The sequence below is a fragment of the Psittacula echo genome, assembly GCF_963264785.1.
Source record: "Psittacula echo genome assembly, chromosome: 1".
NCBI classification, from domain to species: Eukaryota; Metazoa; Chordata; class Aves; order Psittaciformes; family Psittacidae; genus Psittacula; species Psittacula echo.
In genome coordinates, this window is record NC_137735.1 from 133,703,272 (window position 1) to 133,726,975 (window position 23,704).

The 23,704-nt window shown below is 38.7% G+C and overlaps 1 protein-coding gene across 1 annotated transcript in view; it reads left to right on the forward strand.

Annotated features, from left to right (window-relative positions):
• The window catches only part of SEMA3C (semaphorin 3C), a gene marked incomplete at both ends in the record, with an annotated part of 117,230 nt that overhangs the window by 88,703 nt on the left and 4,823 nt on the right, over positions 1-23,704 (forward strand). Inside the window, 6 exons of the mRNA XM_080638929.1 lie at positions 1,498-1,642; positions 5,080-5,302; positions 14,454-14,542; positions 18,404-18,445; positions 19,734-19,891; positions 22,859-22,926. Coding sequence (XP_080495055.1) covers positions 1,498-1,642; positions 5,080-5,302; positions 14,454-14,542; positions 18,404-18,445; positions 19,734-19,891; positions 22,859-22,926 — 725 coding nt within the window. The remainder of the gene's footprint in view (positions 1-1,497; positions 1,643-5,079; positions 5,303-14,453; positions 14,543-18,403; positions 18,446-19,733; positions 19,892-22,858; positions 22,927-23,704) is intronic.

Genomic DNA, 23,704 nt, shown 5'->3' on the forward strand with positions numbered 1-23,704 from the left:
CAAAGAGAAAACTTCACTTTTTCCTGGATCTCAAGCTGTTTTCTCTCTTTATTGAGGTTTTTACACTCATACATTTCTGTTACTGTGAATCACATGGTCTGTGTGTCCTTTTTCTTTGTTCAGTACCTTGAATGTGTTACCTAGATGAATACAGCAATTACGAGGATTTTTACTCCTAAACAGTTCCTTTAGCTTCACCTCTGTAGACCTCCAACTTATAACAGTAGCAAGAGAGAAACATCCCAGCAAATAATTATTAGTATTTTTATCTAAACCATACAGAGGGAAACTAAGTAATATTAAAGCAAGTTATTTTAGTGGCATAATCTGCTGTAAATCTAACATAAACCATCTGGAAATAAATTTCTTAAAACTTATTAATGCCTACTAAAATTCCACAAATACCATAATCCACCTAAAAGGTTCCTCTTATTAATCCATATACAACTGAAAGCAATGTGGATTGCACATTCCTTGTTTAGACATTATGTGTAATGTTTTAGGTTTTTTCTAGAGTGGTTTTTTATTTTTTCAATTGGAAACAGAGTTACTTTAGTTATCTTCATACTGCAGTTAACATCAGGCAGATTTTAGACCATCTGGAGTTTCCACTTTGTTAGGATACATATTTCAAGCCTTATATGCAGTGAGAGAAAAAAGGGAGTTAATTCACTACAGTCAACCTTAGCATCACTGTGGAAATTATTGCCTTAGTACCCTTCATCATTAAGGGGTGATGGAGGCCATTCAGGGCTTATGCTGCCTGAGACCATCTGAGACCATTGCTGAACACAGAGTGGTGGAAAAAACAGGCCCTTCTCATAAGTGACCCCCCAGATTCTATTCAGGAAATATCAAGCTTCAACCCTCTTGAAGAGGTCTTTTTAAGACCAGTTTTGTGGGTGGATTTGAGGACTGTATAGGAGTAATGCCTTTACAGCCACAACCTGCCCTTATTTTGCTTAGAAAAGTTGGAAACTGATTGTAACAATCTATCCAATTGCAATTGCACTTAATGTTTTGATTAATATTGTATCCATGTATTTAAAAGGCTCGTGGAGGTCTTGTGGTTAATATACTGGTAGGGAGCTCTGGAAACCTGTGCTGAGCTTGGCAGTACAAAGTTTATAAAACTCTTGTCTCACTGAAGTCAGCAATATTTTTGGCATTGATATAACCAGGGCTAGATTATATTTCTTTTATATTGAACATTAGGAAATTTTCTTTTCCCACCAGTAGTGCAGTGCCTTCCTTCCTCTTTTTATAGTTCAGTGTTCAAAAAGGTGCTAGGTCTCTAAGGAGTAATGGTGTATATTGGGAAACTAGATGAGTTTATTTTAAAATGTATTAAATCCATGCTATAGAAGCATTAGATTGTATTAAATATATTATTTTAGAGATCTATTTCATCCTTGGACCATGATGGGAAAGCAAAATGATGGGAAAGCTCTACAAAAGTAGGTAGATTGCAATACTAACCTTTTCCTACTGTCTCAGCTCCATATTTAAAGGCTCAGCCGTCTGTGTGTATCATCTGTCTGACATCCAGACTGTGTTCAATGGGCCATTTGCACACAAGGAGGGCCCAAACCACCAGCTGATTCCATATCAGGGCAGAATTCCTTACCCACGACCCGGCACCGTAAGTATAAAGATGTTTATGCAGGCTTGCCAATTACTTGTCTATGTTTAATCCATAAATAAATATTATTTATTCTGGAATAATGGACTGTATGTGACTATGACACTTAGTTACAGTTTCTTGCTGCTTCAGAATATTGTTTCCTCAACCACTGCCATGTTATTCTTGGTTTACCTCATGGAGGCTTATGAGGTATTCCAGATGGGCCTAAAGAAATTGAGCAGCCCAATGGAAAGGAAAAAAGAAAATTCAGATTTGGATTTGACGTGGTGACAGAAATTATCTATGTTTTTCAGATGTGCCAATGAGCTCTGAATTTGAAGATAAATCCTTAGATTGTAGCTCACACAAAGACTAAAGGCAAAAGAGATTATTTTCAGATGATCATTGGTCATTGCTGGTTTTCTGATCACTGGCTTTTCTGTGCTTCCTCAAAATTCAGCCACAACACAGTATCTTAAAAGTATGTTTTCTAAGCTGGGTCTTGTTTGTCTTTGCTTTATTTCACTGCCAAATAGTTCCACTTTTAAATGTATGCCACAAACTCTATTTTTCACTTATGTCAAAGCATTTGTAAAAATTAGGATGTGGATGTTGTTTTGCTGCTCAGAACTTGTGTTCAAAGGGTTAACTATGAATAACCCTGCTTGTAGGCTATGGGGCATGTGCCCATGGAACGTAGGGGTTATGGCATCTTCTGGGATGCTGAACTAGACAGGGATGCCTTTTTATAGGACACGGAAAATCCTACTTTACTATTGCCTAAAGAGATACTAAACCTCTGGCCAAAAATGAATGTTCATTGTGTCTCAGTACATTGGATAAACAGTGAAAAGGCTTCAGTATGGCTTCAGTAGGATTAAATAAAGCAATACATTCATTTGGCCATAATCAACTCTGGAGTGTTTGGCTGCCCTTCACTAAATACCAATGGTTTCTTATTTCTTCCACAAGCAAACCTTACTTACAGAAAAAGAAAGGAAAAAAGAAATTACATAATTGGCACCTTGCTACTAAATTCAGTGATGTTTGAGGATAGTTTCCATTTTTCAGAGTTTACAGAAATAGTTATTGTACCTACAGCATGTTGGGGAATATGCTATAAGTTAAAGAATTCTGTTTCTCTCTCCAGTCTAACTGCATGTGTATCAACTGTGAACGTTAAAAATTATATATCCAAGTCCTTGAATGAGGTGTAAAGGATACACATTCAATCCCTTCAGGAAAGGGATTGCTTATAGGGTGCTTCAGTAACATCTGTTGCTTGCCATTGGTTTATATGGGGGATAGCAAAAGAATTAATTGATTAAAGATGTTTGTTAAACCTTTGCTGAGAAAATGATATAATGTAAATTTTTAGGGTCATACTGGGGTGAACCGTAGCACAAACATTTTTGCAGGAAGTCACAAAAGTCTTACAATTTCCAGTTCAAGAATGGCAGGACTGAAAGTATCAAAAAAAGTCTTCTTTTAACTGAGCTGTGTGGGACAGGAAAGTTTAATTTCAACTGCTCGTGAAACAGAATCCCTCTTGAGAGGAACTGGGGTCTGGCATATCACTACCAAGTAGAATAATCTTGCTAATAGCCCACAGATTTATGAACACGGTTCGTTTTTCAGCACTTGTTACTAATCTTAGCAGATAGCTCCATACATTTCCTGGAAGACTGTGGATGGAAGTGCCACAGAGGGAAGGAGTAGAGCAAGCAAGATGATAAAAATTAGATTCTTTTGGGCAATCTTAGAGGGCTAGCCTGTAGAGTCATTTATAATGAGAACCATACCAAAATCCTCAGAATAAATCAAAGTCCAGAAGAATCAATTGTCAAGGACACCAGATGGGAAGAGACCCATATCTGAGCTGAGTCCCAGTTCTTCTGCCTAAAGGTAACTGATGTCAGAGCAGTTTCTTTTAAAGAACTCCTACTAGACCTGTCCTATTTTGTATAAATAATTAAATCCTAATTGTGCCAGAAGATGATTCAAAAGACTGGTGTTAGGATGCAGTCTCCTCTCTACTTGGCTTCTGGTATTGCTCAAAAAATTATTAGGCTCACAAGATGGAACATCTTCTAGAAGTGAGGGTAGAAGGGGCACTCCTGCCTGATGGTTAGAGGGATCCCCTGGGAGGTGAAGTCCCAGATTCTAGCACTTACTTGCATCAGGTAGGCTGGACACATGACTCACACATCCTCAGTGAGTTTTTGTAGTCTTTCAGAGTATGATTCATTTTCTGTAATTTTAGCCATCTAAAAGCAGGACATCTAGTCTCAATTACTAACTACAGAGGAAACCTAGATGTCTAACTAAGAATAAATGTCTGACTTTGAGACAGTAGAAGTCAGGTAAGGTAAATCTCTCCCTAAGCTACTAGCTATTTTTGTGTCTGTGGTTTTGGCCAGAAATTCTATCCTAGACGTAAGAATGGTCCTCATCAAAATAAACAAGTTTCCATGAAATGCTTCATATTAAAGAAATCAACATTTTCCAATTGGAAAAAATACCATGTTGAAACATTTCTGAATAGCTCCAATACTCTGAGGAGAATTTCACAGCTCAGAAGTCTGGTAATGGGGGAGATAAAAGCTCAGGAGCAGCCATAAGTGAGGTAATGGTAGCTGAAAAAAAGTCATGTAAATTAACATCCAGACTATTGTACCAGTTACTGACATAGCTCCTGATTTCCCACAGTTTTCTTTTAGTTTCAAAACACTCGAGTTTTCTAAGATTGTTTTTATTTCCTCATGAGGTCCAGAATGCCTCAAGGCTGATTGTTTGGATGGTTCTTCATGACATTTAAAGAAGCATCCAGAGTATTCATGGACCACTGTTATTTCTGGGGCATAGGGGAACCTATAGACAAGATCCTGTGAATGGTCAATCTTTTCAGACATAAATAAGTTGCCCTGGGACCCCCGGATCAACTCCATATTATTGCTTTTTCAAATGAAGATGAGTCACAGGCCCTTTTGCCATCTCATAATCAATGTAATAGCTAGAGGGATATTGACCAAAGTACAGTTAAGTATCAGATTTTACCTTTTACCTTTGTACTAATTCTGTAACAAACTAGGTGCAAGAGCTTGATATCTTCCAATACCAATCACTTGGAATCTTTTTTTTTCAACAGGCAGTTTGGAAGCATAAAGAATGTGGAAATAGGTCCAGAAGTATGGATCTTTGCCATCAAGCTGAGTTTTGAAAATGCAAAAATACATTTGTGTTTGCTTTGTCGGAATTGATGGGAGTTCAAAGAATATCTATTCAAGCACTTCATTCCCTTTACTGGAACATAATTACTTTCAGTCAGAGTATGAAGTGCTCTTTTGGGAGCTTACTTTGTCAACTGTCTGTCAATATTTGTAATTGACTTGGAGAAGAAAACTCTCTGAAAGATGGTAAGTATTGTTAAGCATTACTGTGCATGTTTCTTACAGTGTCCAGGAGGAGCCTTCACACCTAATATGCGGACAACCAAAGAGTTTCCAGATGATGTTGTGACCTTCATCAGGAACCACCCTTTGATGTTTAATCCCATTTACCCAATACACAAGAGGCCATTAATCATCCGGATAGGAGCTGACTACAAGTATACAAAGATTGCTGTGGATCGAGTGAATGCTGCTGATGGGAGATACCATGTTTTGTTTCTTGGAACAGGTAAGACAAACTTAGCAGCAGTCGTTCCCCCCTATTGCGTTATAATTTGCAATCAATTCTGATTTGTACAATTTACAGCTTTCAGACACATTTGTTTAAACATATTTTCTATCTACAAAAATGTCTGTAGTAATCCATAAATTACATTCTTTTACTTTCTGTGCATTTTTATGTTTACTGTAGAGGTTAATTATGTGCAAGAGAGACAATATATTGATAGGAATTTTATTTGAGACCAAAATCTGTACTAATGTGCATTGTATTTAATCTAAATTGTAATACTTCTTTTGAATATGGTTTGTCTGCAACATGATTCCACATTAGAATTTGATGCTCTCTAACACAAGTAAAATTACCAAAGTTTGGCTTTGTATTGTTTTGTGTGCTCTCATCATCATCATTTAATATATTCTCTATAAACTACTTCTGAAGAAAAACACAATCTTATCAGGATAATACAAAAGCAGAAATAACAACTCCACAAAAGAAAAGGTAAAACAAGTAAAAATATGCAACCACGTAGTAGAACAAAAGAAACAAATGGAGTCTTAACAGCAGTGGACACAGAATTTGGTCCAAGTGTTCTAGAGTAATTTCTATCTAATATAACCTACATTTTGGTTTTAGTTACGTCAAATTTGAATCTGGTCTAATGCTTCTGAAGTCTGCAGTGAACAGGTCAAGTGATTCTCATACTGATCAGTTTTGATATTTTAAAATATTCAGATATGAATCACACTCTTCTTATTGAAGCAGACAGGCAGAGTGGTACTCTGGTTAGACCCTAGGATTCAGTCATGTCTGAAACTCCCACTGGCTTAACAGGGCATTATAGGTTGATAGGCACAAAGGCTAATCTTTTTTACTGCAGATGGTTTCAAGTAGAACAAAGGAAAAGAACTCTAGGAGAACAAATACATATCTGAACATCAGAAAATAATTACAGAGATGGCTTGCATTACTTTTACAGTTCACATATTATTGGGGTCCTGGCTGTTTTGTGCTTATAGAATAACCATGTCTGCAAACAAACTCACATGCGGCTGGGAATAACCATCCTGTTCTAATAGATTTAGGAAGCTGGTGCTAAAAAAATGTCAGGCTTCAACAGTGGCAGGATTAAAGGGAACTCTCTTCACTCTTATAAAAACCTCCCAGCTACCAAAATCTGCAGGGTGCCCTTGTGCCAAAGGAGGGCAATTCCATGCAAAAATGTATCCAGCCAGCAGGTTACTGGAAAGGGTTCTTCCCCTGTATTTGGCTCCTGTTAGGAGTACCATGGCCAGTTGTGGGCTCCCCAGTACAAGGAATATTTTGACCTGATGAAACAAGATCAACTGAGGGAGATTGAGAGAATTTGATTTAAACAGAGAAAGCAAAGGGGAGATCTTACTGCTGTTGACAGCTGTCTAATGGGAGGGTACTACTAGCTAACGGGAAAAAAAGGATATCTGGACTCATCTCAAAGTGCTCAGTGTCAGGGTGAGAGAGATTGAATGCAATTTACAAGTAGATATACAGGAAAAGGTTTTTGCCATCAGCATGATCAAACATTGGAAGAAGGACCTAGAAAGTTTGTGAATTCTCCATCCTCAGCCATAGTGTGGCCAGCAAGACTATGGTAGTGATCATCCCCCTGTACTTGGCACTGGTGAGGCCGTACCTCGAACACCATGTTTGGTTTTGGGCACCTCCCTACAGTTGAGGTGCTGGAGCAGGTTCAGAGGAGGGCAACGAAGCTGGTGAAGGATCTAGAGAACAAATCTTACGAGGAGAAGCTGAGGGAATTGGGGTTGTTTAGCCTGGAGAAGAGAAGGCTCAGGGGAGTCCTTATCACTGTCTACAATTACCTGAAAGGGGTTTATGAGTCCTGAAAGGACTCAATGTTCTTGTGTCAAACCTTTACCAGGTCACCATCTCCTGTACTGTGAATGCCTAGTATACTGTGAGGCATAGTCAGGGTAGAGGAAGCTCTGGGTAATGAATCACATTAGGAATTTCATCAGGTTTTGAGCTGGGTATTTTTTGTATACTTGGCTGGCACTTGATAAATGAGTTTTAAGGTGTTCATGAATATATCTTTGATCCTACTTGCAGAGTTATTGTAAACTAACAAATTAATTAGGACAAGACCTTCTTCAAGGCGATTTTCACACAAACATGCCCCAACCTGAAACCACATTGTATTTTTAGTTTAATAAATGCAGCTATAGTTCTTGACTTTGGGACCCTTGAGGGTTATTTTCCTGCTTTCCTACAGAAGAAAAGAGGTTTTGTACACTATTGTAGATATATCAGAATTGTAATTACTGTCCCTATTACTGTTATACAACTGCACAAAAATTTAGGTTTGGCTTTCTGTTAGGTTTATTCCTGCAAATCGCTATGTTTAGCCAGACTAATAAGTTGAGTAGGTTAGCACAGATCTTTCAAACAAACATTCTATGCATTTCTTTAAATAGTGGTGCCATTGTTCTAAAATACTCTACAAACACCTAATATTAATTAGAGGAAAATTCTACGAAAGATTAGTGGAAAAGGTAAGGATATGTAAGTTTCCAACCAATATAAGATGCTTAATGTAGCAGTAGTAGTTATTACTGGAAATGTATTGGATATCTGAAATTTGCATGAAATCATAATATTGATATATAGCACTTTAGTAATTCTGCAAGAGATAAATATAGATAATTTCATTTTATATTTTGATTAGCTTCTTACTGTTTATAAGTGATCAGTGTGGCCTCACACATACACCTGTGATTCATTAAAAACATTAACATACCTCAGCTTGTTAATCCTCTTTTCTGCATCAGCATGGGATTTATTATGGATCAAACACATAAACTGCGGCTCTTGATACTTTACTTTCACTGCTTTATCTTCTGCATTACATTGGAGATGAGGGTCATTGTCTGCTTTCTAGTTAGTTGGAGTGGAGGTAGTATTCTTCCTGAGTAGGTCACAAGATATTAATAGCTTCCAAGGTCTTCCTCAACAGAAATTGGTACAATGCAAGTTACTGCATTTCTCAGCCCTTTTAAATAAAAGGGATCGAGTTTCAGCCACTGAGAGGAGAAATTTGTTTTCTTTATTCTCTGCTCGGGAGGATTTGATAGAGATATTAAGTGTCAAAAGGAATGCAGAGGAGATTTGCTTTGGTGTCAGTTCGTCCCAGCAAATGCAAAAACCACATTGTATAGAAGAATTTCATGTGATAATTTCCTTGGGAGTCTGGAGCTCCACAGCCAGAGACAATGGGACTTGACACCTGGTGACAATTACACTCAGCTCAGATGATGAGTTACTGCTGCTGAACTGAGATGTTGCCAGCCATGTCTGTCACTGTCAGTGACCTGTCTCATGCTTGAAATTGGAGTGTTTTATGTCTTGCCAGATGCGGAGCACACAAAATGTTTAGCTTTTCCTCTCCCTCTTCTATAGACTTAGTAATAAATCAGTTCCTGAATGCAAGTGAGGAATAACAGAAGAATAAAGCTCCAAGAACCCCAGTGGATTTCATCATGCAGCTATGGCATGGGAGGGTATTGGCAGCTGTGTCATTTTTTCACATTAATGTGAACTAAAATGTAGTGTTGCCTTTGCACCCCCACGTAAAAGTGCTGAGCTCACAGGAGCTGGTCCATGCCCAGAGTTAATACACTGCTTTTCTCCCTCCCTCACCTACATAGCTAACAAAATTAATCCCACAGACAGACATTGTTCTTGCAGTATTTCACACGCTTTTTAAATTATAATGATCTGTTTTCCCTATATTTTTCAACATGAAGTCTCCCAAAGCACTTAACAAAACTTGCTAGTTTTGTTAAGTCCACCCAAAGAGATCTCTTCACCCCTCTGAAAAGAGCTGATTTGGAGTAACGAGCAAGTCTTTAATGGTAGAGGGCAGTGCTACAAGAGAACTCGTCTCCCCAGACAGAAACCAGAGGGATAATTTACTTGGATAGAATGTAATCTCTCATTTGCATATTTGAAAAAGGCAATGCTGATGGTACTTTTTCCCTATGCAATAGGTAATAACATATTTAGTTCAGGAATTTGGGGTTAGAATTCTGCTTTAATTGTCCAATTTATGTGGTAGGCCAGGACTCAGTCCTGAAGTTTTTGATTCACCCTAGAGTTTTATTGTAATTACTTTACTCATTTCAGTTATTTATAAAGAACCCAAGCTTTGAATATTTTCTGTTTATCCTTGGGTAGATTGTTTTCCATCTGAGTTTTAAAGCAGCAGTAAAGCAGCATGAGAACGTTTTCCTGAGATTAATATTTATTTTTTAAGCATGCCACCTACTGCTTGCAGTACGAAAGCCTTCGGTCAAAGTACACGCAGATTGCACAACCGAAAGATTACGCATGGGGTTTTTTATTGCTCTTGGTGTTATGAAACTATTTAAATGTCTGGGTCAAACTTGGGTACATTAAACAGCCATGGGCACCAATAGGACTTTTTTCAGCCCCTTCCTATCAAGATAGGATATGTTTTCGTGGAAAGAGATCTAAGTTTTTGTCATGAAAAGGCACGTCAGACTTGAGTGTGACTTACTCAGATGATTAATCTGGGCCACATGTGTTTGATGAGGCATGAGGTTCATTGATGTTTCTTATTTTCTTTTCTTCTCTGATGCAACACTTGTTTTCAAAGTCTGGATGTAGTAAGTCCCTTCAGAGCATAAGGTTGTAATAGTTATTTTCATGGTGTAATTTGATGGCTGTCTTTTTGGAAAACTAACCCTTGCTGACAACAGTAGCCTCTGATAATGCAGTAGCCAAAATCATGCAATGAGCTACAGATTCTAATGGAAAGAGATAATCTGGTCAGAAGACCAATTTTGCCTCCCATAGATTTGCTGGCTACCGCTTCGTGACTGTTAGCTTGGCAAGATGATGTTGCACAACACTGGCACAACAGGCAGCAGAGAGAGTTTGCTTGTTCCTCTAGGTCATAGTGTCTGAGTCATTCAAAACATTTCAGTGATCAACTCATTCAACTCTTTGCTTTCTTTTTCTCTCTGTAACGTTATTTGTTTTGCATCAGGTTCCACTCAGATCAGAGACCAAAAATAATTAAGTTACCATTAGGCTGAGAGGTACAACACGGAGTAAATATTTCAGAGGGTCTCAGACACATCAGGAAGCCTCCCTATGAAACTCCTGTCAGAATAGCAGTTCAATGTCCATTGCAGTAATTTCTTTATGGTGTGGAAAAGTCAGAGGGGTTATTTGTTGTTCAATTTGTGCATATGATGTGGCTCAGGGGTAGATGGGTTGTGACTCTCTTTGAGGGTCACAGTACTGACAACTTCAGTGTTTACTTGTGGCTGGGGAAAGAAAAGCTAGTCAAAATCCAGAGAACGAGGTTTAAACTCAGACCTGCAGATTCAGCCGAACATCTGTGCATTTTGCATTGCTGTTCATTTGCATTGTTGACCATTGCCCATTGTTAGCCAGACCAGGAATTACTCTAATCAGGCATAGTCCAACTGGCATTAGTGAAGCATAACTGATTGATACCAGCCCAGAATCATGCACTGAATATCAAGGATTATTATTAATAATACTTATTACTATTATTATTATTATTTGTCTCTTCCTTGTTCCTTGAATTATTTATTGGACCAATTTCCTTCTCTATTTCCAACTCTACATATTCTATACCATTTTTCAGTCTACGGGATATTAAGCACTTTCCTCCCTTGCTGTTCCCTGTTTCTCAGTCCTCTCAGAGGGAACACGATCTCAGTAAGATTTTCTTGCTTGTCAAGCTGAGAGATCTGCAGTCACTCACGCAGGTTTGAAACAGGAAAACATTATGAGCAGCTCACATCCTCTTGACAACACCTTGAGAGAGATTCTTTTTCGTTTCTCCATCTGCCCTTAACTCACAGGCTGCTGGGCTGATGTGAGGCTGTGAACAGCTCCCAGTGAAAAGTCAGGGAAGTGGTGAGCATAAATCTGTTTCTTCACTTCATGCTTTCTAGTGGTGGATTGATATTCTAGAGAAACTATAGCTTTTTTCATAACTATGTGAAATCATAACAATGTTGAACTCTTTTCAAGTGGATATCTGTAAGTAACAAGTAAATAGCCAATGAAACCATCCTGTTCATTTTTATGTTTTTTACAGAATCAGCTTATAATTTCATACATTGACCTAAATGTGAAAAAATTTTACTTAAACTTGTTTGCTGATCTGTTATGCCTGGCTTACAATAAAAAAAATTATCTATTGTGAAATACACAGGGAAACAACTCAGGCACTGCTACTTGCACGTTTCTCCTGCAGTGCACAGCACTGCATCCTTTCCAACCTTTCTTCTGACCCAGGGAATTTAATTTGCTGCCTTGCAATTAAAGAAGTAAGTTTTTCAACACAACTCAGATGTACCATAAGCTTTCTGACATGAAAGTAAGTAAGTGACTTGATTTGTCAGCTACTGAGCTTATAGTGGAGACACCAATGCTACTGAGAAAGGAATAAGAAGTGGTTTTCGGGCATAAATATTTGCCTTTCATTTATTAAGGGAAAGTCTGAGCAATAGTAGAAAAACTGGTTTTAGAATTGGTGGAGGGCTATAACCTATACACCATGTATTGTTTGAAGTATGTTTATATGTATATACAGCTGATTGGAATCCCCTGCTTTAAGTGATTTTATTTAATGAATAGCTTTCTATTGCCTTATTTACGTAAAGTGAATATTTATTTTAAACGTTGTATTAAGTTTCCTTTAAAACAATGGAACATTCCTTTCTGAAAGGATATGTGTCTTACGATACAATACTGAGTCAAAGCAAATGGTGAAATATTGAGTCAAAGGGAATGAATACCAAGGTAAACAGTCCTTAACTCTGTGTATTTTGCTGGAGTGTGACAAAAAGGTAGATAGGAACCTCCTTTTCAAATAGGAAAGGTTATTAGGACAAGAAGGACTTGGCGTCAGGCATTATCAGTATTTTTTGTGCCAGTGGCCAGGATAAAATCTCCCCTCAGGTTCTGATTTCAGTTTGAGGCTATGCTTGGGAACTGAAGACAACTTAGGAATTTTAAATGTGTGGCATGTGCTAATGGATCATTGAAATAAACCGGTTCTCCAGAGGCTCAGCAGCCTCACATTCCTTTGCAGGTAAGGTCACCATCAACATGCTTAGAGCCCTGTATGTCAGGGTTACAGGTAGCTGACGCTTTGCAGACAGCTGAAAAAAAAGCCACAAAATGCTGCAATTGTGCCATTTTGTATAGTTTAGTTTAACGTTTAAGAGAGAACATTGGTAAAAGGATGCAAAGAAGCAGAGGTAGACTGGACTTCAGATTTGTATATTTGTGAGTGGTTTATTCCCTCTAGTAGGAGCAGAAATACACACACACATGCACATGCTTCTCCTTAGCTCCAAGAGATACATCTGCAGCAGTTTAAAGCTTTGGTGGGTCCAGGCAGTTAGTAAATCTCTTTCAGGTTCTCATAGCTTTGCTAATACTGGCACCCAGTCTAGACCACAGCTGTGCTATCACAAGATTTAGTTTCAGTAAAGTTTCTTCGGAAGGAACTAGTTTATCGTGCCATTGTACAATGAGAATAAATGTTCTCCATAGAAAAGCCTCATGAAAAATTCATGCCTAACCTGCCCTAAGCATGTACAATTAATAGTTACATATTTTAGAGCCTTGTCAGCATTCAATTTCTCTTTTCCTTTTTTTTAAAAGCCAAAATGCTGCGATGTGGTCTCTGTGTGTGGTCAGGCCACTACAAATCAATATTCTGGCTTTGAACCTTATTTTTTAAAAATAAAATATATGATTATTTTCTGGCTTCCTCCAAGGAAATAAAATGTAAATTATTTACTGTAACCAACTTGCCCTGCAGCTCCAGCTATGGAATTTAATCACTGACCTTAAAGCAAAAGAAAAATTGCCTTTTTTAGTTTATGTTGTCTACATCATGAATTGCCAAATAGGAAGCTGATATTTCCTTCCAGAGTCAAAAATTCATAAAAATACATGTAGATACTTACTTATATTGTGCTATATTAATGTTTTACTAACTGCACAAGTCTACATTGCGCATAAAACTTTTGAAGGCCAAACAGGATCTATACCATGTGGTCTCATTCCTCAGAATTTCATATTGAGCAAATAAATTTATTCTACTCAGACTAATTTCCAGGCCTTTCAGGCAAGAGGAATTCTATGTGCTGTGCTTTTCCAAGTAAGAATGCTTGCCCTTGTGATTCTCCCTGTCTGCCTTTTCTGCCACATCGGAAGTATTTCAGTGGCTTTCGCAGCCTTCACAGATGGACCTCTCCATCTCATGTATTCTTTCCACACAACAAATTTGGAAAACTAATCACAAATATCCCTTTTGTCTCACTTATCACATCTGCCTTGCAAAAACACTGCCATTACCCCATCCTTCTTACTTCTTTCTCCTTTGATCTGAGTGGATTTGAGAGGGTTGGAACTGTGTTTTGAGAGGGCAGCCATGGTAGGGTTACAATATCTTCACCTGGCTTTTCCTTTTTTCCTTATAGATGAAAATACTAACCCCTACCAATACATAATGGACTTGATTAATGTCTGTATTAATCCTGAAGAATAAAAAAGCTTTCGTCTTACTTTGTTTAGGTATATAGAGAGTTATTATATGGAGAGTTATTCTTTGAAAGGTTTCCCTTTCATATCATCAGTTGTCATTACACTTTGATTATGGAATATGAATATATATTAATTTCTACAGTCGCTCCCTTTTACCTGCTTATATAGCCGTGAGTTTATCTAAGATCATTAGGATAGATACTGCCTCTGTTCTGTCTGTGTGTCTGTACAGCGACTAGTACAGAAGATACTGATTTTCATTGATCTTTTTGGATAGAATGTTAACAGTAATGCTAGTTTGTCCAATCTTACCACGACTTCCTTGTGTTCATATATGAGAATAATATCATATGTAGTATTCCTATATAAGGAATCACCTCATGGTTCTTTCTGACCCCAAAACCCTGGAAATTACTGAACATTTCTTACCTTCCTCTGTGTCATAGTGTTTGCTTTGATGCTTTCTTTGCATAATTGCTAATAATTAATCTGTTTTTTTATCTCTCTGTTATGCGATCTCACTTTTTCTCATCTTTCCTAGATCAAGGAACCGTACAAAAAGTTGTCGTCCTACCCACCAACTTCTCTGCAAGTGGAGAACTCATTTTAGAGGAGCTGGAGGTTTTTCAGGTTTGGCTTGCTCCTATTTTTACTCTTCCAATGTTTATGTTCACACAAACACTTTGTTCTAAGATATTTTGGCAAGGACAACTGTGACTTGACAAAAGATCAAGTAAATGTGCACACTATCAGCTTGATACCCACCCAAAGAGAAATATAAAATGCCCATTTTTATGAAGGCTGTAGCTAGCTTAAGGCTTTTTTTCCCCTCCTCTAAGTTGCTTATTTTTTATGTTATACTGGCTAGAATGATTTTGATAATCACATTTTTACGAAGTCATGTTATAGTAGCTGCCAGAAGGCAACTTTTATCATTGGCATCATGTATTGAGACTGTCGCTAATTACAGATGGAATCTAAAATTTTTGTACTTTGATTATCAGATAATCTTCGTGATTCTGAGCTGCAGAATGGAAGCAAACCAGTATTGTTTTTGCTTAACTCCAGTTCTTCAAAGCCACATGCCTCTGGAGTCAAAAAAGCTACAAGCTTAACACAAGTTGAAAAGAAACACAAACAACTACACAGAGAAATAAGGGAATAGCCTCTGTCAATCACCCTGACATGTGGCAGCTTGTAATAACCTAAAGAAAATGTTCTTCCTCATGTTGGAAAAACCCTTTCAGAATCCCTCAGGGATCGGTGTTGGGACCGGTCTTGTTCAACATCTTTGTCGGTGACATGGACAGTGGGATTGAGTGCGCCCTCAGCAAGTTTGCCGATGACACCAAGCTGTGTGGTTCGGTTGATATGCTGGAGGGAAGGGATGCCATCCAGAGGGACCTTAACACGCTTGTGAGGTGGGCTGATGCCAGCCTGATGAAGTTTAACCATGCCAAGTACAAGGTCCTACAGCTGGGTCGGAGCAATCCCAGGCACAGCTACAGGTTGGGCAGAGAAGTGATTTAGAGCAGCCCTGCAGAGAAGGACTTGGGGGTGCTGGTCGATGAGAAAATGAACATGATCCAGCTTCAGTGTGCGCTCGCAGCCCAGAAAGCCAACCGTATCCTGGGCTGCATCAAAAGGAGCGTGACCAGCAGGTCGAAGGATGTGATCCTGCCCCTCTACTCTGCTCTCATGAGACCTCACTTGGAGTATTGTGTGCAGTTCTGGTGTCCTCAACATAAGAAGGACATGGAACTGTTGGAAGAAGTCCAGAGGAGGGCCACGAGGATGATCAGGGGACTGGAGCACTTCCCGTATGGAGACAGGCTGAGAAAGTTGGGGCTGTTCATCCTGGAGAAGAGAAGGCTGTGTGGAGACCTCATAGCAGCCTTCCAGTATCTGAAGGGGGGCTTATAATGATGCTGGGGAGGGACTATTCATTAGTGACTGTAGTGATAGGACAAAGGGTAACGGTTTCAAACTTAAACAGGGGAAGTTTAGATTGGATATAAGGAGGAAGTTCTTTACTGAGAGGGTGGTGAGGCACTGGAATGAGTTGCCCAGGGAAGTTGTGAATGCTCCATCCTTGGCGGTGTTCAAGGCCAGGTTGGACAGAGCCTTTTTTGGATGACATGGTTTAGTGTGGGGTGTCCCTGCCCATGGCAGGGGAGTTGGAACTAGATGATCTTAAGGTCCTTTCCAACCCTAACTATTCTATGATTCTATGATTTTGAATGAGCTATTCTTGAAAACATGTAGTCTCAGGTCAAATGGTAGTATGCGTCTATAAACTAAGTTAAGAGTTTTGTCATGAGCTTTTCTCTATTTCATTGAAGGGATGCAAAAAGGAAAATTTAAGCTTTTTTGTCTAGACAAGCAGTATTAACAGTTACTTTAAGAAAATTAATACTCTCTGTGTTAACCCTCCTAAAGGCATAATTAGTCTTCCTGGCCTTCTGTTGAAGACTTCCCAATAAGAAAGACATATGTGAGTAATATTACCTAAAGAGTACCCTTCAACCAAGTAGTACGTCCATTTACTGAAACATAAATTAATACAGCAAGAAGATAGGTGAGCTGAGAAGAATCCTCACATTAAACCTAGTTTCTGAGCCACTGTGCACAGATTTTTTAGCCTGAACTCTAAAAATCATGAAATCATAACCTCAGCCATTGCAGTTTGTGTGGGCAGCATGGCAGTATTTTACTCTCCAAGACAGCAGGCTATGTGTTAATAAATATCCAAAGTAAGCAAAGCACTAATTCCTTTCCAGAGTATAAGCAAGGAAAGGAGAATGTGACATCAGACCTAATGTTGTATTTGATCTCGAATCCGTAGACAGTTCGTGAAATGCTACAGCAGCTCTAAACTCAGAATCACAGAATGGTTGAGGTTGAAAGGGATCACCAGAGGTCATCTAGTCCAACCTACCTGCTCAAGCAGGATCACCTAGAGCACATTACTTAGGACTGTGTTCAGGCAACTCTTGAATATCTCCAGGGAAAGAGAATCCACAACATCTCTGGACAACCTGTTCCACTGCTCAGTTGCCCTCACAGTAAAGAAGTTCTTCCTCATGTTCAGGTGGAACTTCCTGTGTTTTAGTTTATTGCCACTGCCTCTTGTCTAGTCTCCTGGCACCACTGAAGAGTCTGGTCCCATCCTCTTGGCACCCTACTTTCAGTTTCACACTGATCAGATCCCCCCAGAGCCTTCTCTTCTCTAGGCTGAACAGACACAGCTCTCTCAGCCTTTCTTCATATGAGAGGTGCTCCAGACCCTAAGTCATTCTAGTAGCCCTTTACTGGACTTGCTCCAGGAGCTCCATGTCTCTCTTTTACTGCAGAGCTCAGAAATGGACACAGTTCTCTAGGGGAGACCTCACCAGGGCTGAGTAGAGAGGGAAGATCGTCTTCTTTGACCTGTTGGCAATGCTCTTCCTAATGCACCTCAGATACCATTGGCCTTCTTGGCCACAAGGGCATATTGCTGGCTCACAGACAACTTGTTGTCCACCAGGACCCCCAGGTCCTTCTTCTTACAGCTGCTTTCCAGCAGGTCACCCCCCAGCCTGTCCTGGTGCATGGGGTTATTCCTCACCAGGGGCAGGACCCTGCACTTGCCTTTGTTCAGTTTCAGAAGGGTCCTCTCTGCCCATCTCTGCAGCCTGTCTAGATCCTTCTGAATGACAGCACAGCACTCTGGGGTACCAGCCACTCCTTCCAGTTCTGTATCATCAGCAAACTTGCTGAGGAGGCATGCTATCCCTTCATCCAAGTCATTGATGAAAAGCCAATCAATACTGGACCCAGTATTGACCCTTGGGGGGTACCACTAGTCACAGATCTACAACTAGACTCCGTGCCACTAATCAGAACTCCTTCAAACCTTTGCAATTCACATGATTTGCATCCAGATTTTCTAGTCTTGACCTCTCTGCTGTGCTTGTAATCCTTTGCAATTAATTCTAGCCCACTGTTATGGCTTTCCTCTGTGACTGAACAAATGCTAAATCTTGAAAAAGTGCTGAACATTTTTATTACCATCAATTTTATCATTTGTTTGGGTAATAAATTGCCTCACTTGCTTAAGGTGATGAATGTGATAATTCCTTTTCCAGCTCTTTAACATTTGGTTTGGACACATGTTAATAAACTGCTGTGATGACACACAGTAGTATATAGTACTGTCTCTGGGAAAGCAACATTCAATAACACACATGCCATATTTTAATATTATAGGAACAATAATGATACAGTTGAGTTTAGCCAATACATTTTGTGAGACATTAATTATGTATGCATGTTATTTGTTTAGTTCTGAAAATAGCAAAAACTTAGTAGGAGTGAGTGATACTTTTCCAAGATATGAAAAGTTTTAGTTTATTAGATGTGACTTAGGTTTTACTGAATTTTAAATTGAAGTTTTGGGACAATATTAACAGGAGAGTCCTTATAAGTGTGGTTTGTAATTTTGTCTTTCAGAGTAATTCTCCCATAACAACAATGAAGATTTCATCTAAAAAGGTAAAGAAAAGTGGAATGCTAACTTAATGCTTATTAAATGAGAAGAAAATTGACTTAAAGGTGTTGGAATAGCAATTCCAACAATAGCAATAGCAATAGCAATTGTTGTGCAGAATACTGAATATAGGCAGGAGATTTTCCACAATGAATATAGCGAAACTTGACTGAAGGTTGCATGAGCTATTTATATGCCCCAGAGCCACTAAGATAAACCAATTTCTATTCATTCTGTATCATTTCTAACTCACTGAATGTGTAAGCTTTTTGTTTTGTTTGACAATTAAAGAAAAAAAGTGTACCAAAAGAGAAAATTTGCCCTCCCCATTTTTTATATAAGTCCTAAATAGAAATTTTCCCTTGGAAGTCTGATCCATGTAGAAAGGCAGTTTTGGGGGCTGGTGGGTTCTTCATGTAATTGTGCATGTTGGTTTAGTAGTAACAAACAATGACAATAAGAATTGATGAAAATAGCTGAGAAAATTGCTTCCAAATGCTAAACATCCAAACTAAAGCTATGTATTCTATGACTTTTCAAGCAACACGTTGCTCAGTATTTTACAAAACTGCTAATAAATATTATTCACTAAATTGAATTCACTGTAATTTTTTAGTTTTACGACAAAAAGATCAGGGGACTTTCAAGGTTTTTGTTCAATATTAATTTATATTCTAAGAATAATTAAATAATTGTTTCTGAGTAAAACAGCCATTTTGGTCCAGATTTTCTTGATGACCTATGCACTTTGAAGTTCTTTTGCAAAAGCTGTCATTTATTATGGAAGTTCTTTTGTCTTATTTTTCCAGGTATATAAGGCTATCAGAATCTGGCCATAAGCCTCAACATAATCTCTAGGCTTTGTGTCTTGGAAATCTATGCACTGGAGAATCCAACTAGGAACTCTGCATAATATTTATTGAAGTGACTATATGCAGAGAAAATACTTAGTTCAAAGGCTTGAGCCAGTAGCCTACTGAATAAGAACCAAGTTCTCAAAGCTGGGCAGTATTAACTCATCATGTCTGTTCCAGAACAGAACAATGACATTCAGTGTCCAAAAACCATTAACATTCCTCAGTGTTTCTAAATGTTTTCTAACAGGAAGGTAGAAATACTATAGGCCTATTCACCTGGGAGAATTCTATTTATCTTGGCTTTATATATATTAGTGGCTTCCCTCTTGGTCTTGAGGTAACTCTAAAATTAATTGAAAGGATTTTAGGTGTGTTAGCAGAGTCTCAAGTGAAACTTCTCAACATCTGAAATAAATCTTTGCATTTCCTTCTACAGCAACAGTTGTACGTAAGCTCAGATGAAGGGGTCACCCAGGTATCCTTACATCGCTGCCACATCTATGGGACCGCCTGTGCTGACTGCTGCTTAGCCCGAGATCCGTACTGTGCCTGGGATGGCAACTCCTGCTCCAGATTTTATCCCACAGGAAAAAGGTGAGCAGTATTAAACAGCCCAGTGAAGTTTGCAAGGAAAGGTTTTTGTTTTGCTATGGAGCCTGGGGGTGCAGTAATGATGGATAAAATGGGATGTCACTCTGTTCAGGAGCATGTACAAACAATACCTCTGTAGCTGTTGTGCTTGGCATTGTTCATCACCTAGGAGTGTATGGTGCAGTAGTGTATGACAAAGAGGTTGCCTTTTCGTACTTAAAGTAATACATGGAAAAAAAGCGAAAACCCCCATTCCTTATCATAAATATGAATCCTTCTGTCTCATGCACACAAAATCAGTGAAACATTTGTTCCCTGTGTTTAAATTCAGTTGCTCACTATGGATGTAATTATGATAGCCCTAAATACAGGAAAATATCTCTTGGGCTGTCTGAAGAATTAAATAAAATATTTTTTTATTTCCTCATTTGCTCCTAAGAGAGAAGAATTATTTCCAGAGAAATTTTAGTCAAATGTGATTTCCATGTAATGCCTGCAGATTTGGGTTTTTTGACATGAGATTTATTAAAGCAGGCAGGGAAAGCAATTTCTCTTTAATTTACAACAGAGCTAATAGTCCATCTCATAATTCTTATGCAAAACAGGAGCCTTTTTCCTCCTCCCAAGGGAAATATTTAATAGCAGGAGGCCATGGTGAGCTCTTGTATTACTAAGATTTTACTTCATATACAAACAACGCTACAGAATACACAATGAGGTATTACTGCAGAGGAGACAAACTTTTCAGAAGTACACCAGAGCTTTACTCACTACGTGCCACTGTTCACTGCCTGCACTTGAGCTGCAGATGCAGAGGACCAGATGCAATTAATAGGCTTTACTCTACCTACATGGAGGGAGACAGTAGACAAAAACAGGCAAAGCTTAACTCTGCTCCAGTGACCCAGCCAGCTGGTGACAGTGTCATTGCCTGGGATTAAAGACAGTTACTGCATTATTGCAAAGTTTTCTTGACTCATTCCTTATTTGAGATTAAAAGGTAAAGCCCAACCTGGCCATGTAGCAATTGGTAAAGTACCTGGGGTTTTTACTGCTTTCACGCAGCATATTCAGCCTCCAGTCTGCAAACTGATCATTTTCATCCGTGGAACAAAGGTCAGAAAACAGGGGGAGGAATGAACAGAAAATTCCCCAGGTCTCAGGCCACCTAACTCCTACACTAACATAGCTGCTGAAAGATATAATGAGCAGTCAGGTATACCCCGTCTGTGCAGTTTCCAGGGTTTTTTTACAATCGCTATTATATACATCCGGGGTTATTTCCGCTGAGGCTTGCTTTCTTGCTGACATTTTGTTTGCAATTTGCTTTTTATATCAAACCAAAACAAAAACCTAAAAAGGTATGGAAAAAAATAATCTGTTTTTCATATGTGAAGGAAATGACTTGTCCCTTTATCTAACAAAGAAAGATTATGAAGGAGAAAACATTAGTAATAAGAGCCAAATCCCATAGTCTAGACAGTAGTATCTGCTGGACATATTTGTTTCTTTGCTTCTTTTGACACTTCTGTCTCACATGGATTACTCATGGTTCCTCATCCAGCGTTGATTTACCTCAAAACACCTGACAGTATTTATTTTCTAACCACCACCTTCTCAACCTTTTATGTTTTATAAATATGAAACTCTAAGTTTCCATTTTCAGAACTACTTAATGCAAGCGGCATGCCATTTCTGAGTGTGGAGCAGCTCACAGTATTCACAGTAGCACAGGAATCCTGACATTCACTCAGAAACTCTTCTTTGTCTCCTAGTTCATAAGAGTTAACATCCCAAGGCATAAAATGAAATTTTTTTGATGGTAAACATCAAAAATATACTTGGAATGTCAGAAATTAATCCTTTGAAACATCACCTTTCAGAGGTTTCCTTTTAAAACAACGCAGTGAAGGATCAGATGACATAGGGTTATAAACACCATCCTTGGGTGCTTGTGCAGTAGCTGGTATACTGTGGCCGTAGGGGCATCACCCTTCACTCAGTGGTACTGGACCTCTAGAGGCTTTTCGTGTGTTCTTATCTTGCGAGTCACTAGCGCATAGTTCAGAATACAGCTGTTACATTTCCCAGAAGCATCCATTTCCAGCTATTATCAATACATTTTTTGTTACACTTGATAAATATTGAACCACCTTACAGAATATTCAGCAAACAAAATAATATAACTTAACAATAAAAAGTTCAGGTACCAGATTTTCATGCACTGAATTCTGTGAGCTATGACCCCCTAGCTGAGGAGGACTGAAAAGCCAGTATTCTCAACCCCAGTAAGCTCCTTAGCTCATTTGCTACAAAACTGTGACTTTGCATCTGTCATCCAAATAATATAATGAAGTTCCATTTAGAAGTATTCTGAGACTTGGTGAGTCTGAGTACTTTTTGAAAATAGTCACATACCGTCAAGTAGAGGACAGAACTGAATCTTAGCTCTCTACCTGTCTGGATTTATATTTCAGTTCACTCTGCTACCAAGGTGGCTACAGGCACCAAAAATAAGGTGCCTGCTAGAATCAAGGTGGTCACATGCCTTATATCATCGTGTTCTGTTGGTGCATTAGATATGAGCGCTGTCACTCATGCATCTCATTCTTAGGTGCTTATTTGCACCTAAGAACCAGCTGGGGGTTCTGGCTTTGAATGTTAGCTCTTGCAACAGTAAACCAATGTGTATTTCATGCATCACCTCTAACCTTTTTTCTATACCTCCTTTACAAAACTACTTTGCCTCCTAAAATTACAACCATTTTATAAACATCAAACTGATTATTCACTTTAACAGTATCCTCACTCTAGCAAGCCTGCAAAGAGTAAAGAACACCATCAGTAGGTCATGAACTATCCCTAATGGCTGATAGCAGAAAAAAAACCAGACAAGCCCCAAAATAAAAGAGCATTTATTTGCAGTATAACTATCCTGGAATAACACTTTGTTTTTACAATATATTTCAGGAGGAGTCGTAGGCAAGACGTGAGACATGGAAACCCTCTGACTCAGTGCCGAGGTTTCAACCTGAAAGGTACTATAATTTGGAGATCCTCATGCTATATAAAGAACACATGGCTTTCCTTTATGTGATTCATCATAACTCACATTATCTGTGTGGTTTACCAGTAAAGCATAATTATTTTCCAAGTCTGAGTTTTGTTTTGATTTGATTTTAGCATTTTTCCTTGCAGTTACTTGAAACTTGCCTATAGGTGATAGAATGATGAACCATGAAATATATAGGTCAGCATACATGAAATGAGAAGCTGACAGACAGTGTTTACTAGGAAAAGGTCCAGTTAATTTGAGGGCTTTTCTACTTCTAAATACCTTCAGTGTTTATTAGTGCATGCTTCTTCATGCATTTAATTCTTGGACCTCAGAATTATTCTGAGCATTTGACGTAGTACTGATTTTTGGAGCACATCTTTCAGCAAACAGCAGGTTCTAGCTCATCATAGCCTGTCTTTTGAGCTATGATTATTCCCTTCTCCCTTTACTTAGGAAAACAAACCATTCCAAATCTTTTTACAAAGTCTCTTCCTTCTAGCTGTACAACTCTTTTGGCATGGAATGTCTGGACTGGGAAGCCAACATTGCCCTCCCAGCTACCACTTTCTCCAGGCTGATGGACACCAGTCAAATATGGCCAAAGTCGTATTAATAATAGACACATACATAAAGGCATCTGAATCCTCTTCAGCCACATGCATGTGTGAGCTTGACAGTGGCAATGTATGCCATGAAACTAAGGGCACACATTAGAGAATTCTTCTCCTTTCAACTGTTTCTGAGTAGGCGTTTTGAAG